General features: G+C 37.9%; 1 protein-coding gene across 2 annotated transcripts in view; it reads right to left on the reverse strand.

Annotated features, from left to right (window-relative positions):
• The window catches only part of PTPN12 (protein tyrosine phosphatase non-receptor type 12), a 104,376-nt gene that overhangs the window by 51,630 nt on the left and 35,029 nt on the right, over positions 1-17,717 (reverse strand). For both annotated transcript variants that reach the window (XM_007982393.3, XM_007982396.3), the window contains exons 3-5: positions 9,403-9,479; positions 7,171-7,266; positions 5,234-5,272 (exon numbers count right to left, since the gene is read on the reverse strand). In XM_007982393.3, the coding sequence (XP_007980584.1) occupies positions 5,234-5,272; positions 7,171-7,266; positions 9,403-9,479 (212 nt within the window). The remainder of the gene's footprint in view (positions 1-5,233; positions 5,273-7,170; positions 7,267-9,402; positions 9,480-17,717) is intronic.

The raw sequence follows: 17,717 nt of genomic DNA on the forward strand, positions 1-17,717 counted from the left end.
GTCTTGCCATGTTGCCGAAGCTGATCTCAAACACCTGGACTCAAGCAATTCTCCCACCCTAGCCTCCCAAGTAGCTGGGATTACAGGCGTGAGCCACTACACTTGGACCTTAAATTCTTTCTGAAATGTTTAAAAAAATTCTTTTTAATCTTTTACCTGACAAAACGTTAATACCTTGAAACAGATCAAAAACAAGTTGTAAGAGATTAATTTAGGGAAGAACAGAAAGCAGTGTGACTAACAATGCCCCTCATTCAGATGAGCAGTAATAAGATTATATTGTTACTTATATTCCTGGTATAAAACTAATAATGATATCAAAAACTATGTCATATATACATATGACATAAATATCACATATACATAATCTCTAACACTGCAAGGTGGGTATTATTTCCTTTCAAATGTGAGGAAACTGAAGCTCAGAGTGAACTGTACTGCACCACGGTCAAAATGCTTGTAAAAGGTAGGTTTGTCTGATTTATTTATCTATGCTTTTTCTACCAGGTCATATTCCAAGTCAAGATCAAAGTCAAGGTTATCAGATAATTTCATAGGTCCTAACTCACTCATAATCTATTACTAACAGGATACAGTGAATCACAAAACTTCAGCTTCAAAAAATTTGTACTCAATACTACTTGATTTTTTTTTTTTAAATGAGATTGAGTCTCGCTCTGTCACCCAGGCTGGAGTGCAGTGGCACAATCTCGGCTCACTACAAGCTCCGCCTCCTGGGTTCACACCATTCTCCTGCCTCAGCCTCCCGAGTAGCTGGGACTACAGGTGCCTGCCACTGCGCCTGGTTAATTTTTTGTATTTTCAGTAGAGACGGGGTTTCACCATGGTCTCGATCTCTTGACCTCGTGATCCACCCACCTCGGCCTCCCAAAGTGCTGGGATTACAGGTGTGAGCCACCGTGCCCGGCCTACTTGATTTTTCATCAATAACTTGATATATACTATGAGCTTACTAATATAATGAAAAGAGAAATACATCCTGAACCTTATCAGTAGCTTAAAACATTAGGAGAGTGACATTTAAATTCTCTAAGACAATTGATTAATAATATTAACGTACATATTGACAACACTTAGATAACTTGATTACTTAATAATTTCTCAGTTTTTATATTTTCTCATTTTATTCACTTTCTGTCCAACATGACTTAATACTGACAAAGGAAATAGTTGGGAGTAATGGAATAAATTAAGGTTTCCCTACTGTTTATGCAATATAACCGAAAGATGTATCTTTTGCAATATATTACTGAAAAAAATTAACATATTTACAAATTAAAGATAATTTTAACTATATTAATTACATTAGTATAAAAAACTTTGAATAAAATCACTATGTAATTTGTAAGTTTGATTTGTATGTCATATTTATAGAAGACCACACTTTATAAGTTTTATTTAAATACAAATTATCCGTAACTCTATCATTACTTCCTACAGTGAGGACAGAATATGATGCTGTAGGACACCAGAATAGTTTTGAAATAAATTTTACTTTGACATAGCATAAAAATACCAATGTTAGAAAATCAGGGTAAGAAATTATCTTCTCTCAGCTTTGAAGATAGGAAACAAACAAAAGATATTGTGGTATTAACAAAAAGACTCATCAAAATATTCAGGCCTCGTGTGGTAGATTACATGGGATTACATGCTTGTAATCCCAGCACTTTGCGAGACAGAGGCAGTCGGATCACCTGAGGTCAGGAGTTTGAGACCAGCCTGGCCAACACAGTGAAACCCCACCTCTACTAAAAATACAAACGTGAGCTGAGCCTTGATAGTAGGTGCCTGTAGTCCCAGCTACTCAAGAGGCTGACACAGGAAAACCGCCTGAACCCGCGAGATGGAGGTTGCAGTGAGCCGAGATTGTGCCACTGTACTCCAGCCTGACTGACAGAGCAGGACTCTGTCTCACCGTCTCAAAACAAACAAACAAATGAACAAAAATTCAAACCATATATTAATAATCAGATTTTTTATAATGTATTTTCACTTGTTCAATTTTATTCCTATTTAAAAATACCTCTCTATTTCAGTCCACAGATGGTATTCTACTTACACCACCACTGAATATTTGAAGATTACTAAGTAACAATACATAATTAATTATTGTTAAGTACAGGAATACCTCATTTTCCTCTGTTTCTCAGATCCTGCATATTTTACAAATTGAAGTTTTGTGGCAACCCTGCACCAAGCAAGTATATTGGTATCATTTTTTCAACAGCAAATGCTCACTTCAGGTCTGTCACATTTTGGAAACTCTTGCAGTATTCAAAACTTTTTCATTATGATGATATCTGTTATTGTAATCTGATCAGTGATGTTTGAAGTTACTACTCTGTTTTTGGGTGCTACAAACTGCTCCCATATAAAATGGCAAACTTCATCAACAGATGTTGTGAGCGTTCTCACTGTTCCATTGACAAGCTTTTGTACCCTCTCTCTTCCTCTCCTTGGGCTTTCCCATTTCCTGAGACACAGTATTGAAATTAGACTAACTAATAACCTTACAATGGCCTCAAAGGGTCACATACTTTTCACTTTAAATAAAAAAGCTAAAAACGATTAAGCTTAGTGAAGAAGGCATGTTGAAAACTGAGATAGGCAGAAAGTAGGCCGCTTGTACTAACCAGCTAAGTTTAGAACGCAAAGGAAAAGCTCTTGAAGGACATTAAAAGAACTACTCCAGGAAACACACAAACAATTAAATAGGTCAAACAGCTTTATTGCTTACATGGAGAAAGTTTTAGTGGTCTAAAAGTTCAAACCAGCTACAACATTTCTACAAGCCAAAGCCTAATCCAGAGCGAGGAGATAACTTCCTTCATTTCTATAAAGTGTGAGAAAGCTGCAGAAGGAAAGTTAGAAGCTAGCAAAGGCTGGTTCATGAAGTTTAAGAAAAGAAGCTGTCCCCATAATATAAAAGTGCAAGATGAAGCACCAAATTCTGATGTAGAAGCTGCAGCAAGTTACCCAAAGATCTGAGCTAAGAGCACTGATGAAACAAGCTATACTAAATGATGTATTTTCAGTATGGATGAAACAGCCTTATACTGAAAGAAGATGCCATCTAGGACTTTCAGAGCTAGAGAAAATAAGTCAATGCCTAGCTTCAAAGCTTCAAAGGACATGCTGACTCTCTTGTTAGGGGTTAAGCCAGCTGGTGACATTAAGTTGAAGCTAATGCTCATTTACCATTCTGAAAATCCTAAGGGCTCTAAAAATCATGCTAAATGTACTCTGTCTGTGCTCTATAAATGGAATAAGGCCTGGATGTCAGCACATCTGTTTACAGATCTGTTTTTGCTTTTTCAACCCCACCCCCAGCCCATCCCTACTGCATGGTTTAAGGAATATTTTAAGCTCATTACTGGGGACTACTGGTTGGAAAAAAAAAATTCCTTTCAAAATATTTCTGTTTACAATGCACCTGGTCACCCAAAAGCTCTGATGGACATGTACAAGGAGATTAATACGTTTTCATGCCTGCTAATACAACATCCATTCTAGAGCCCATGGATCAAGGAGTAATTTTGAGTTTCAAGTCTTATTATTTAAGAAACATATTTTGTAAAGCTAAAGCTGCCATAAAAAATGATTACTCTGATGGGTCTAGGGAAAGTGAACTGAAACCTTCTGGAAAGGATTCAGCATTCTAGATGCTATTAATTACATTCATGATTCGTGGGAGGTTGAAATATCAACATTAATACGAGTTTGGAAAAAGTTAATTCCAACCCTCATGATAACTTTGAGGGGTTCAAGACTTCAGTAGAAGAAGTAACTGCAAATGTGGTGGAAACAACAAGAGAATCAGAAGTGGAGCCTGAAGATGGAACTGAATTGCCACAATCTCATGATAAAACCTGGAATGGATGAGGAGTTGCCTCTTATGGATGAGAAAAGAAAGTGGTTTCTTGAGATGGAATCTACTTCCTTGAGATGAAATATACTTTTGGTGAAGATGCTGTGAACACTGCTGAAATGACAACAAAGGATTTAGGACATTACATCAACTTAGTTGATAAAGCAGTGGAAGGGGTTGAAAGGACTGACTCCAATTTTCAAAGTAGTTCCACTGTGGGTAGAACCGCAATTGCTGTTGGTATCAATCAGTGTGACATGCCACAGAGTATTCTTTCATGAAAGGAAGAGACAATCAATGTGGCAAACTTCACTGTTTTCTTATTTTACGTATTTAGAGGTGGAGACTCCCTCTGCCCAGGTTGGAGTACAGTGGCATAATCATAGCTCACTGCAGCCTCAACCTTCTGGGCTCAAGTGATCCTCCTACCTCCGCCTCCCAAAGTGCTGGGATTACAAATGTGAACTACCATTCCTGGTCCTGTCTTTTACCAAAAATTTCCACAGCTACCCCAACCTTCAGCAAATGCCACCTTGATGAGTCAGCAGCCATCGACGTCAACAAAACCCTTGACCAGCATAAAGATTACAACTAGCTGAAGGCTCAGATGATCATTAATGTTTTTTTAGCAACAAGTTATTTTTAAATTAAGGCATGGAAGGCCGGGCACAGTGGCTCACACCTGTAATCCTAGCACTTTGGGAGGCCGAGGTCGGCAGAACACCTGAGGTCAGGAATTTGAGACCAGCCTGGCCAATGTGGTGAAATCCAGTCTCTACTAAAACTACAAAAATTAGCCAGGTGTGGTGGGACATGCCTAAAATCCCAGCTACTCAGGAGGCTGAGGCAGGAGAATTGCTTGAACCTGGGAGACAGAGGTTGCAGTGAGCCAAGATCGTACCACTGCACTCCAGCCTGGACAACAGAGTGAGACCCTGTCTAGAAAAAATAATAATAATAATAATAATTAAGGCATGAAGTGTTTTATAGGTATAATGCTACTGAACATTTAACAGACCATTATAATACAGTATAAATGTAACTTTTATATGTACTAAAAAAACAAAAAATTTGTTTGAATTGCTTTATTGTGGTGGTCTGGAACTGAACCTAAAATATCTCTGAGGTATGCCTGTGTGTGATAAAATATACTTACAAAATATAAAAGAAAACAACATGCTTGAGAGATTATTTTGTCCCTTGTATGAAAACAAAGCAACAGCAGAACCCCAATATAAAACAAGTATTTACATTAACTGCTTATGTTCAGACTATAATAATAAAAGACCAAGAATATTTATCCCCAAAAATGAAATAATAAGAGGAATAGATTGTACGTACCCTTCCCATCTCAAATTCTCGGCAGGCCATTACAATGATCTAAAAAGTGATGGTGGGGAGTGAGATAAAGAATGTATCAGTTAAACACAATTTTACTTTTTAATAAAACACAGATTTCAAGAATTTTGCACCCTGAGAAGTATAATTGGCTTGCCTAAAAAAGTAGTTTCAATATTAAATGTGTAAGTTAAAGAAATTATCAAAATTAGACTTTCCAAACAAAGGCTAACTATATAGCAACAAATTAAATTGGTTCCAGTTAACATGATTTTTTTGGTTTGAATTAAATTATGTGAATCTTACAGATTTACTTTGTGACTTCTGAAATTATATTAAAATACCACTTTTAGGATATTTACCTAATTATAAATAGCACTATTAATTAAAAATACATTTATAATTATTTAAATATTGAATGCATTTAACACAATTTTAAAAGGTGATCACACCTGCTTTGCCCCATTTTATAATGTAAACTTTCAAACACACAGCATAGTTGAGAGAATTTTACAGTAAACATTGTATAGCCATCATCTATATTCTATCATTAACATCTCACCATGTTTCATCACATAGCTATCCCTCTATCAATCCATCTTGTTTCAAAAATGCATTTCAAAGTTAAGTTTTGAACATCAGTACGCTCTCCCCCAAAATACTTCAGCATGCATATTATTATCTAGAACACAATAATTTTTTTTTTTTTTGAGACAGAGTCTCGCTCTGTCACCCAGGCTGGAGTGCAGTGGCGCGATCTCAGCTCACTGCAAGCTCCGCCTCCTGGGTTCACGCCATTCTCCTGCCTTAGCCTCCTGAGTAGCTGGGACTACAGGTGCCCGCCACCACACCGAGCTAATTTTTTGTACTTTTAGTAGAGACAGGGTTTCACTGTGTTAGCCAGGATGGTCTCAATCTCCTGACCTCGTGATCTGCCCGCCTCGGCCTCCCAAAGTGCTGGGATTACAGGCATGAGCCACTGCACCCGGCCAATCTAGAATATAATTTTTATATTGTTTCCAGTATTTTTCCCTTGAGGCAAATTTTACATATAATGATACACAAATCCTAAAGTGAACATTCTCTGAGTATGGACAAATGCACTCATCTGTGCAACACAAATCTTATCAAGACACAGGATGTTTCCATCATCCAGAAAGTTTCTTCATGCTCTTTCTCAGTCAATCCCCAAGCACATCTAGTTTTTAAAGTGAAGTACAGCAAACACAAATAACTGGAAAAGTGCCCCCCTTTTATTAATCTTTCGAAGACCAGAGGATGTCAATGCTTTAGAATCACTACAATTCCATAAAAAAGCCATAAGACAAAAATGAAAGTTCCACATTATTGATTTTCCACATCCACACAAAGAAAAGTATCAGTGCACATGGTTAGGTTTCAAGAGTACTACAGAGCAGTATAGGGTAGCTCTTTGCAGTAGTCTAACTAATTTCTCTGCTTCCAAATCTAAGGGCACATTATTTCCCTTCATCCAAAAGAATAACAGGGCAATGAATGAACTCCAGGGGCGGATGAAATTCTCTTACACTGTATATTTATAGTTTATTTATATTTATGTGTTTATATATATTTTCTGAGAAGAGGAACTTAAATGAGTATAACTGTACTATCAACTATTTTACTGACCTATTAGAGCACTAATCCTTTTCTGATTTTTGTAAGTTGTTTGATAGTTTTATCATTACTAACTTAGGACAAAATTTAAATTGTTATCACACCTTCTTCTTCAAATATTTAGCCTAGTTTGTAAAAATTTAGTAAGACATCCTAAAAATGTACCCATCTTTTTAGTAAACATCAGCAATAAGTAAACATAATTATGGATTTTTTAAAAATCCCCTCATTCCTTATTCAGTAAAGCATCCTATATCATTACATATGTATTTCTCAAAATTTATTGTGAAAAGTAAATTACTTACCACAACATTATATTCCCATATCATCCTCCAAAAATCTATTACTGTATTTGCTAAAGGTCCTTGAGTTGCTACATATGCTTTTGGCCCATAGACGCCCTAAAAATGGTTAAAAGCAAATTTCACATTTATTTTGATTACCAAAAATATTTCATTACCCAAAATAAAAGGTTTCAAATTGTATTAGTAATACTGTTGTTTTAACTTAAACCATTTCTAAATAATGTGCCTTTCATAGTATATTAAAGCATGGCAAAATATATTCAATCCACTTAAGCTTTTGATGACTGCTATTACTTTTGTGTGTTTACTGGATATGGTGCACAGAATAGGTATTTAAGAACCGCCTTATGTCAATTAAAAATTACTACTTATCTAGGCATTAAAAACAAAAGCCCTGATACCTACTTAACAAAGCTAACTGTGGCAGAAATACAGAGCATGCTCTGATTCTAAAACAATACTAAAACTAGTAAAGAGTTCTTTCTTAGTTTCTTCCATAGCTACCTTCCATTATCTATTCAACTCTGAAGTTTATCAGGCATTTACCATACACGTTTTTAATAATGAACATGAGAATATACCAAACAGGGTCACTGACTAAACTAGTAAACTGGCACATAACTGACTCATACAATGAATCAGTGTCATTAAGCGTAATTAAAAACTATAACTTTTAACAAACACCCTTATAAAAGAATATGAACACTGACAACATCTGAAATAGCAAACTATCAATTTATTAGTTTTTATTTAAGGTATTAATTTTGGTTTTTAACTTTGTTTAAAAAAGAAATTTTTTGTTTAAAGCCATGACTGCTGAATATTGACATAGATATTAATTTTACCACATAAACTTTTTTTTTTTTTGAGACAGAGTCTCGCTGTGTCACCCAGACTGGAATGCAGTGGCGTGATCTCGGCTCACTGCAACATCCACCTCCCGGGTTCAGGCGATTATCCTGCCCCAGTCTCCCGAGAAGCTGGTATTACAGGCATGTGCTACCACGATCCGCTAATTTTTTGCATTTTTAGTAGAGACTGGGTTTCCCCATGTTGGCCAGGCTGGTCTCGAGCTCCTGACCTCAGGTAATCCACCCGCCTAGTCTCCCAAAGTGCTGGGATTACAGACGTGAGCCACCGTGCCTGGCCTTACATAAACTTTGATCAGTTAACATTTTTATCAACAAAAACATATGAAAATATGTATAGACACCATATATAAAATAACTGAAAATTACATTATCATATCACTTGAAAGATTCAAAAACACAGATTAGCTGATGGAAAAAAAGCCTTTTATTTAAACTGAATCAAGTGGCAGTTTGCATCTATCTCTATTGATAACTATAAAGAACTTGACGCTGGGTGCGGTGGCTTACGCCTGTAATCCTAGCACGTTGGCAGCCAGAGGTGGGCTGATCATAGGTCAGGAGATCGAGACCATCCTGGCTAACACAGTGAAACCCCATCTCTACTAAAAATACAAAAAATTAGCTGGGAGTGGTGGCAGGTGTCTGTAGTTCCAGCTACTCGGGAGGCTAAGGCAGGAGAATGGCGGGAACCTGGGAGGCGGAGCTTGCAGTGAGCCGAGAAAGAGCCACTGCACTCCAGCCTGGGCGACAGAGCGAGGCTCCATCTCAAAAAGAATTCGACTGCTTTTCATCAAAGGGTATCCAAACAAAGGTTATAAAAAAGAGACTATTTAATGTTGGATTTTGGGTTGCCACCCGAAACAGTGACAACTGTCAAAAGTTTTACATTTAAGGCTATGTTCTAGAATTTTAAATCAGTATTATCCAGTAATCCCACCCCTAGTAATTTATGCTAGGAAATTATTCAAAAGAACAAAGATGTTTACTGCAATATTATTATTTTAAAAATCTGGAAACAACCTATATGGGTCAACAACAGGGAATGATCATGTTCATTTGTGCACACAAACCCAAAGGGATAACTGAGAAAATAATTTAGTAATAGGTAAGACTTCCATGGAAAAGAAATAAAAAAGAAAATGTTATCTCTACTATAACAAAACTAAGTACAAACTATTTATCTATATGAATAAGGAGACTAGAAGGAAAGCATATAAAAACAACGTGCCAGGGCAGTGGTTTTATTTTTATTTCTTTTGCTGCTGGTACCACGTCCGAGCAATTCAAAAAGGTTTTACAAAACTAGTATGTAGAAAGACATTAATATGGCAGAGAAACACCATTTGAAGTTAGTACATACCTTTATAAAATTTGCATTGATATAGTCTGAATCTTGTGAAGGAGTCTTTAATGTCAATTTAACTCGGCTGTGATCAACTACAAGAAAAAAATACATAAAATATGTATGGTTGACACACAGGTATTTTCTAATGAAGTGTAAGTAAGGTTAGACAGCTTAAGAACATTTACTTTAAAAAACAATGGATGAAAATGGACTCTAGGTATCAACAGGGTAATTTCTAACATTACCCTGAAAGGAAATAAAATAAATTTTCAGACAACCACCACCTGGCGGGCACCTGTAATCCCAGCTACTCTGGAGGCTGAGGCAGGAGAATCACCTGGACCTGGCTGGGAGGCAGAGGGTGCAGTGAGCCAAGATTGTGCCATTGCACTCCAGCCTGGGCAACAGAGCGAGACTCTGTCTTAAAACAAAACAAAACAACAACAGCAGCAAAAAAAAACACCACCACCAGTGACGTAAAGCAGTGTATTAAAGTTGCAATAGGAATCATCTCTAGAACTCTTTTAAAATGCAAATTCCAGGACATTATCCCTGATTTACTAGGGCAGAGTCTAGGTATTTCAGCCTCTGTAGCCTTTAACAAACATATCAGGTGGCTGATGAATACTAACCAGTGATACAGAAGCCCATATGCTAAAATTCTTATTAAAAAATCTAACTTTAATATTTCACAAGAAACTATAAAAAGTAAATTATAACAAATTAATGAATTGAGATTATATATAAAAAGTGCTCAACACTGCTCTGGCTAATAATAGTTATTAGGTAATGTAGCTTAGAGTAAAAATCTTTACAAAAAAATTTTATGAAGTATATTTTTCTTTTACATTTTTATTGATTTATTTTTTAAAGGAATATGTTTATAATTTTAAAAAATTAGACCTTAAAGAAAGGTATAAAATGAAAAGCCTCCCCTGCCCTTCAATTCCAGGGCTCTCTCCCATCAAGATACTATATTAAAGTTTTTTTTCCCCTTCCAAGTGTACTTATTACACATATATAGCTATATACTTTGAAAAACTACTACACAAATGCAAGCATCCTATACATGCTATTCTGTATCATTACTTTTCAGTTTATAGTATATCCTGGAACTCTTCCCAAAGCACAAAAAGATTTACTTTATTATTTTTACTATTATTCTAAAATACAGAGACAAGGTCTCACTCTGTCACCCAGGCTGAAGTGCAGCGGTGCGATCATAGCTCATTAGAACCAAAAACTGCTGAGCTAGAGATCTTCCTGCTTCAGGCTCCCAGTGTTTGGATTACAGGTGTGAGCCACTGCACTCAGCTTGCACTAGCCTATCTCAGTCTTTTTAGCTTAACAGAGAATTCCATCCTGTGAATGCTTCATTCTTTATTTAGCTACTCTTCTGATGGGCCATTTTTTCTCCTATGAAAAACATTACTACAGTGAACACTAATGTATATATAGCTGTTACCAGCATTGCTGTAGGGTAAATTCCTAACAGAGGAATTGCTACTTGCCTTCTAAAAGGTATGTAACAATTTACACAGGGTTATTTAATAAGGGTGTCTGGGTATTACCAAACTTTTCGTCACTGACAAACCAAAAAGTAAAAAGATCTTGATTTATTTTCCATTTCTTGAATTATGCAAAGGATTGTATGTTTTAATATATTTACTGGTTATGTGTATTTCTTTTTCCATAAACCACTTGTTTATATCCTTTGCCCATTTTTCCATGTCTGTTTTGTCCTACTGATTTTTATGAAATCTATGTAAAAAGAAAAAATCAGCCCTCTGTCACAGGAAGTGCAAATAGTTTTTTCCAGTTTGTGCTGATGTTTAAAACTTTTTATTTAGAACTAATTTTAGATTTATAGAAAAACTGCAAAAATAGCACAGAGAATTTCCATATACCTCTCACTGAGCTTCCTCTAATAGTAACATATTATATAACCATAGGACAATGATCAATACCACAAAATCAACACTGTTATAAAACTATTAATTAAACAAGACTATACAAATCAATGTTTTTTAATCTTTTTTCTCTTTCAAGGATCTCATATCAAATTTAACTTTTAGTGGCCAGGCATAGTGGCTCACACCTGTAATCCCAGCCAAGGTGGGCGGATCACCTGAGGTCAGGAGTTTGAGACCAGCCTGGCCAACATGGCGAAACCCATCTCTACTAAAAATACAAAACAAAAAAAATTGGCAGGGCATCGTGGTACATGCCTGTAATCCCAGCTACTCGGGAGGCTGAGGTGGGAGAATTGCTTGAACCCAGGAAAGGTAGGTTGTGGTAAGCCGAGATCGCGCCACTTCACTCCAGCCTGGATGACAGAGTGTGACTCCATCTCAAGATAATAATAATAATGATAATAATTTTTATTTCTCCTTAGTGTCCTTCAACCTAAAAAAAGTTTCTCTAATTTTTTTTTAAATGACTAGAACGAAGTTATGAATTTTTGGTAATACCACTGAATGATGTTGTGTCCTTCTCAGTACAACACATCAGGGGATACACGATATACATATGCTTCAGTACTTGTGATGTTAACCTTGGTCACTTGGTATTTTATGGTATTGCTTGGTTACCAAAAGGGAAAGTTACTGCCTTTCTCTTTTATAGTTAGTAAGTAGTTGAGGTTAGATGCTTTCAGATTATGAAACCCTAAAGAAGTAGAATTGCCTAGTATTCATTATTTCTGGATTAGAAGGGACCGTAACATATAACATATAAAATGCCATTATTATTATCACATTACAATCCCTTCTAATCAATGAATGAATATCAAAGGCAGTTAAAATACAAAAGGAAACACTGAAATGTTAACAGACATGAATAAACTTCTTAGCAAAGTATTAAAGAACAACTAATAGTCACTAATTTATTTTTCACTGGCTCAAATTTTATACATAGCACTAAGGCCCAGTTCTGCTAATTTAATTGATAAATTTACTTTAAAAAAAAATATTCTTTAGAAATTTGTAGAAGAGACATATAAGGAGGATATACTTGCTTCTGGTGCAATTATTCATCTCCTCACTGTATTCTAAGAAACAGAATGTTTACAACATGTTTGTCAATGCTGTGTCATTTATTTCATGCCACCTTACATGTCCCATCCCCCCTTTTATATGCCATTTGGGATAGGAAATACACATACAAAAAAAAGCTATGCTTCTGGAAAATGAGAATAGAATATTCAGTGGTTAGGATAATGATGGCTGAATAACTACAGGAAGCTTCCTCTTACCATGTTTGCCAGTAATAGGGGGTCTCAGTTAATTACCCTTATTCACATGGCATATTAGCCTCTATTCAAAGTATCTCAAAGGCAGAATACAATAGTTGGTTTACCACTGGGTCTCAGTAAAGTTTCAGGTGACCCTAAATCCAAATGAGAACAGTTGCTCCCAAATGATAGTTAGGACTGGTGCCAGGCTGGCTACATGCAGGCTGGTAATTTCCTTTTTTAAAAAATTTTCGAAGATGGAAAATTTTAAGCATACACTAAAATAGAATAGTATAACGAATCTTTGTATATCCATTACCCAGCTTCAATAATTATCAACATTTTGCCAATCTTATTTCATCTACCCGAATCATCCAACAGCTGGGGAAAGCAAATTAAAATCCAAGATTTCTGGAGTACTACATCTTGCAGTAAGTTTAATTCAGTAAATTTAAAATGGGGCACAGAAATACCCTTTTTAAAACTCCCCATTTCAATTCTATAGGCAAATTTGGTAGTCACTGCTTTCTATTATGTACTCACAGCATATTAGATTTTAAAATCAACATTATGCTACTTACACAGCATATCATGTGTATTTTGATTTTTTTGGGCATTTTAAACGTGAATTTTAGTATCATTCATTCAACAAATATTTATTGCGTGTAATAAGCACAATAATGTTGTTCATATATCCATAGTAAAGTAATAGCAAGGAAAGGGAGTAAGGAACATCTTGAGGATATCAGCAGTCTTCAGAGCTGTGACATGCTGCGTCTCAGGGAATGAGAAGTTTGCCAATTGATTAAAAAGAAAACAAAATAGGGCATTATAGATAGCATAACAGGTTCAAAAATATAGAATTAATAAAAAATAGCTACCATGGAATGAACGTTTCCTCTAAGCAAAGAATTTTATCCTCACCACACACCCATGGAGACAGAAGTTATTATCGCTATGCACAGAGGTATGCCCAAATCACAAAACTGAGATGGCAGCGCCACATTTGAAACTGGGGTTGTCTGATTTCAAAGCCAAGGCTCTGGGTCTAAATAAGTACATGTACTGAAGAGGTGTGAAGCAACATGGGACTACTGGAAGAAAGAAGTGGTGAGCAACAAGGCTGAAAATGTAGCCGCCTGTTCTCACTCACCTGACCATAGAGCAAAGAAGGGGTGGCTTGGAATTGGAGTATGGAACAAATGCATGATTTCAAATAAACAAGTGGATATCCATCCCAGTTCTGTCCATTGAAAAGGCCTAGAAGCAATGACACACCAAGCCCTGTTCAATGGTGGGGTCATCCAGGACTTTCAGGATTGCTCCCCGCCCTCCCAGCTGGCTTTTCTGCCACAGCAGACCGGGTGTCCTTCACTTGCCTGCGTCTTCTGTAGTTTGTTAAGCAGCACCCTTAGCTCCTGTGACACTTTAGGGAGAAAGCCACAGCACCCATGATGTTGGGCCAGCATTAACACCCGGCAAAGTGCTGGGAACTAGAAGTAGCGAGAAAGAACTTGGGTGGCTGTTTTAATATTCTTCACTGGTGCTCTTTTTTTTTTTTTTTTTTTTTTTTTTTTTGAGACGGTGTCTAGCTCCGTCACCCAGGTTGGAGTGTAGTGGCACCATCTTGGCAACCTCTGCCTCCAGGTTCAAGTGATTCTCCTGTCTCAGTCTCTTGAGTAGCTGGGACTACAGGCATGTGCCATCATGCCCAGCTAATTTTTGTATTTTTAGTAGAGGTGGGGTTTCACCATATTGGCCAGGCTGGTCTTGATCTCCTGACCTCAAGTGATCCGCCCCCTTCAGCCTCCCAAAGTTGTGGGATTACAGACGTGAGCCACTACGCCCGGCCAGACCGGTGCTCTCATTAAGCACATTTAGAAATAATCTAAGTATCAAAAAAATGAAAGCAATTATTTCTCTCCATGGTTTTGCTAGCTATCTATCCAAGAGGAGCAAAATCATAGGTCAACAGAGAGAGTTGTATGACATGTTCATAGCAGCATTATTTAATATGTTCATCATCCATACAATGGAATATTATTCAACAACAAAAAGGAATGAACTATTGATGCATGCTACATCATGAATGAATCTTTAAAATGTGTTAACGAGAGGCTGGGCGCGGTGGCTCATGCCTGTAATCCCAGCACTTTGGGAGGCTGAGGGGGGGCGGATCATGAGGTCAGGAGTTCGAGACCAGTCTGGCCAACATAGTGAAACTCTGTCTCTACTAAAATACAAAAAATTAGCCAGGCATGGTGGTGTGCGCCTGTAATCCCAGCTACTCAGGAGGCTGAGGCAGAAGAATCACATGAACCTGGGAGGTGGTAATCCGAGATCGTGCCACTGAACTCCAGCCTGGGTGACAGAATGAGACTTCGTTTAAAAAAAAAAAAAAATGTGTTAAAGAGTTAGACACAAGCCGGGCGCGGTGGCTCAAGCCTGTAATCCCAGCACTTTGGGAGGCCGAGACGGGCGGATCACGAGGTCAGGAGATCGAGACCATCCTGGCGAACACGGTGAAACCCCGTCTCTACTAAAAATACAAAAAATTAGCCGGGCGAGGTGGCGGGCGCCTGTAGTCCCAGCTACTCGGGAGGCTGAGGCAGGAGAATGGCGTAAACCCAGGAGGCGGAGCTTGCAGTGAGCTGAGATCCGGCCACTGCACTCCAGCCTGGGAGACAGAGCGAGACTCCGTCTCAAAAAAAAAAAAAAAAAAAAAAAGAGTTAGACACAAAAGACTATACAGGAAAATCTATACAGACAGAAAGCTGATTAACAGTTGCCCAGGGCTGAAGACTCAGATCTTTTGGGGGTGATGGAAATGTCTTAAAACTAGATTGCATTAATTGCTGCAAAACTCTATGAGTTTACTTTTTAAAAAAAATCATTGAATTGCGCAATTAAAATGGATAAATTCAGCATCCTGAGTAGCTGGGACCACAGGTGTGCACCATCATACCCAACAAAGCTGTGTGTGTATGTGTGTGTGTGTAGACTGAGTTTTGCTATGTTGCCTAGGCTGGTCTTGAACTCTTGAGCTCAAATAATCTGCCCAGCTTGGCCTCCTAAAGCGCTGGGATTACATGCATGAGCCACTGCACTCAGGCAATGAATTAAATAGTTATCTAGCAGTAAATAAGCACATATCTCTCAGTACAATTACTTCCAATATAAATTCCCAGGCCAGGTGCAGTGGCTCACACCTGTAATCCTAGTACTTTGAGAGGCCGAAGTGGGTGGATTACCTGAGGTCAGGAGTTTGAGACCAGTCTGGCTGACATGGTAAAACCCCGTCTCTACTAAAAATACAAAAACTTAGCTGGGCATGGTTGCGGGCACCTGTAATCCCAGCTACTTGGGAGGCTGAGGCACGAGAATTGCTTGAACCTGGGAGGCAGAGGCTGCAGTATGCCCACTGCACTCCAACCTGGGCGACAAAGTGAGACTCTGTCTTACACACACACACACAAACACACACAAAATCCAAATCAAAATAAATAGAAATTTACTGGAGACCTACTTATCAAACCTTAGATAACTTAAAGGAAAAAAGGCACTGTCACTCTGATTATTGCACAGTGATTAAGAAAGAACTCGAGCTCTTGGACAAGGTCTCCCAATGTTGACACTCACACATTTTGGCTTAGAGAAGTCTTTGTTTGGGGAAGGGGGCTGCATCCTGTGCATTGCAGAATGTGTAGTAGTATTCCTAGCCTCTACCTGTTAGATGCCATTAGCAGCCTGTCCACTTCCATTCCCCAGTTGTGACAACCAAATCTCTCCAGACATTGTTAAGTGTCCCTTGAGGGGCAAAATCACCCTAGTGAAGGCTTTAAAACTACCTGGGTTTAAATTCTTGCCCCACACTATTTAACTGTGAGACAAGCTTTTTAACCTCTTTGTCTGTTTCCTGTTTGCAAAATGGCACATAACAGTATTTACCTCAGAGTTTTGCTGTGATGATTATGGTAAATAATCCATTTATCACAGAAATCAGCAAACCATACAAATCAGAACTTTCATTTTTCAGAGGACCAGTTTAACAGTACACCACTAACCTTTCCCACTACTCCTAGTCAAACTGTAAACTTCCCCTTCTATTCTCTGCTTTCTCCCTACCCCTCATTCCAACTATATTCTCAATAACACTAATTACCATCACATGTCAGACCACATATGTTAATTTGTATTGTCCACCGCCTTGACAAACATATAAGCTCTACAAGGGCAGGGATTTTGCCAGTCTGTTTTTTGTTGCATTCCCAGCATAGAGTACACCCTCAGAGTTTTTTGTAAAATGAGTAAATGCCGAGGGAGGCGGATGACTTGACGTTAGGAGTCGGAGACCAGCCTGGCCAACACGGTGAAATCCTGCCTCTATTAAAAATACAAAAATTATCCGGGTGTGCTGGCGGGTGCCTGTAATCCCAGCTACTCGGGAGGCTGAGGCAGGAAAATAGCTTCAACCTGCGAGGCAGAGGTTGTAGTGAGCGGAGATTGCACCACTGCACTCCAGCTTGGGCAACATAGCAAGACACCGTTTCAAAAACAAAAACAAAACAAAAAAAGAAACAGCATATGCAAACAGAAACCTACAGCTAGATGACAGAAAAAGAAAGTGGACTGAATGTGTGCGTTAATAATTCCAGAGCAATCTGGGATCACCTTAAGATTATCTTGCTTAATACAAAGTATCCAGAAAGCCATGTCATCCCCTATTCTGAGGCAGACTGGTGCTATGGTCTGAATATTTGTGTCCGTCCCAAATTCATAAATTAAAACATAAATTCCAATGCAATAGTACTAAGTGGTAGGGCCTTTAGGAGACGATTAGGTCATACCTTGTGAATGGGATTACCAGCCTTTACTAAATAAAGAGGCCCAAGGGAGCTTGTTTGCCCCTTCCACCATGTGAGGTGCAGTGAGAAGGCACCATGTATGAACTAGAGTGACCCTTCACCAGACAGCAAATTTGCTGGTGCCTTCATCTTAGACTTCCCAGTCTCTAGAACTTTAAGATACAAATGTCTGTTATTAATAAGCGACCCTGTTCATGGTATTTCTCTAACAGCAGCCTGAACAGACTAAGACA

Source organism: Chlorocebus sabaeus, chromosome 21, assembly GCF_047675955.1.
Source record: "Chlorocebus sabaeus isolate Y175 chromosome 21, mChlSab1.0.hap1, whole genome shotgun sequence".
NCBI classification, from domain to species: domain Eukaryota; kingdom Metazoa; phylum Chordata; class Mammalia; order Primates; family Cercopithecidae; genus Chlorocebus; species Chlorocebus sabaeus.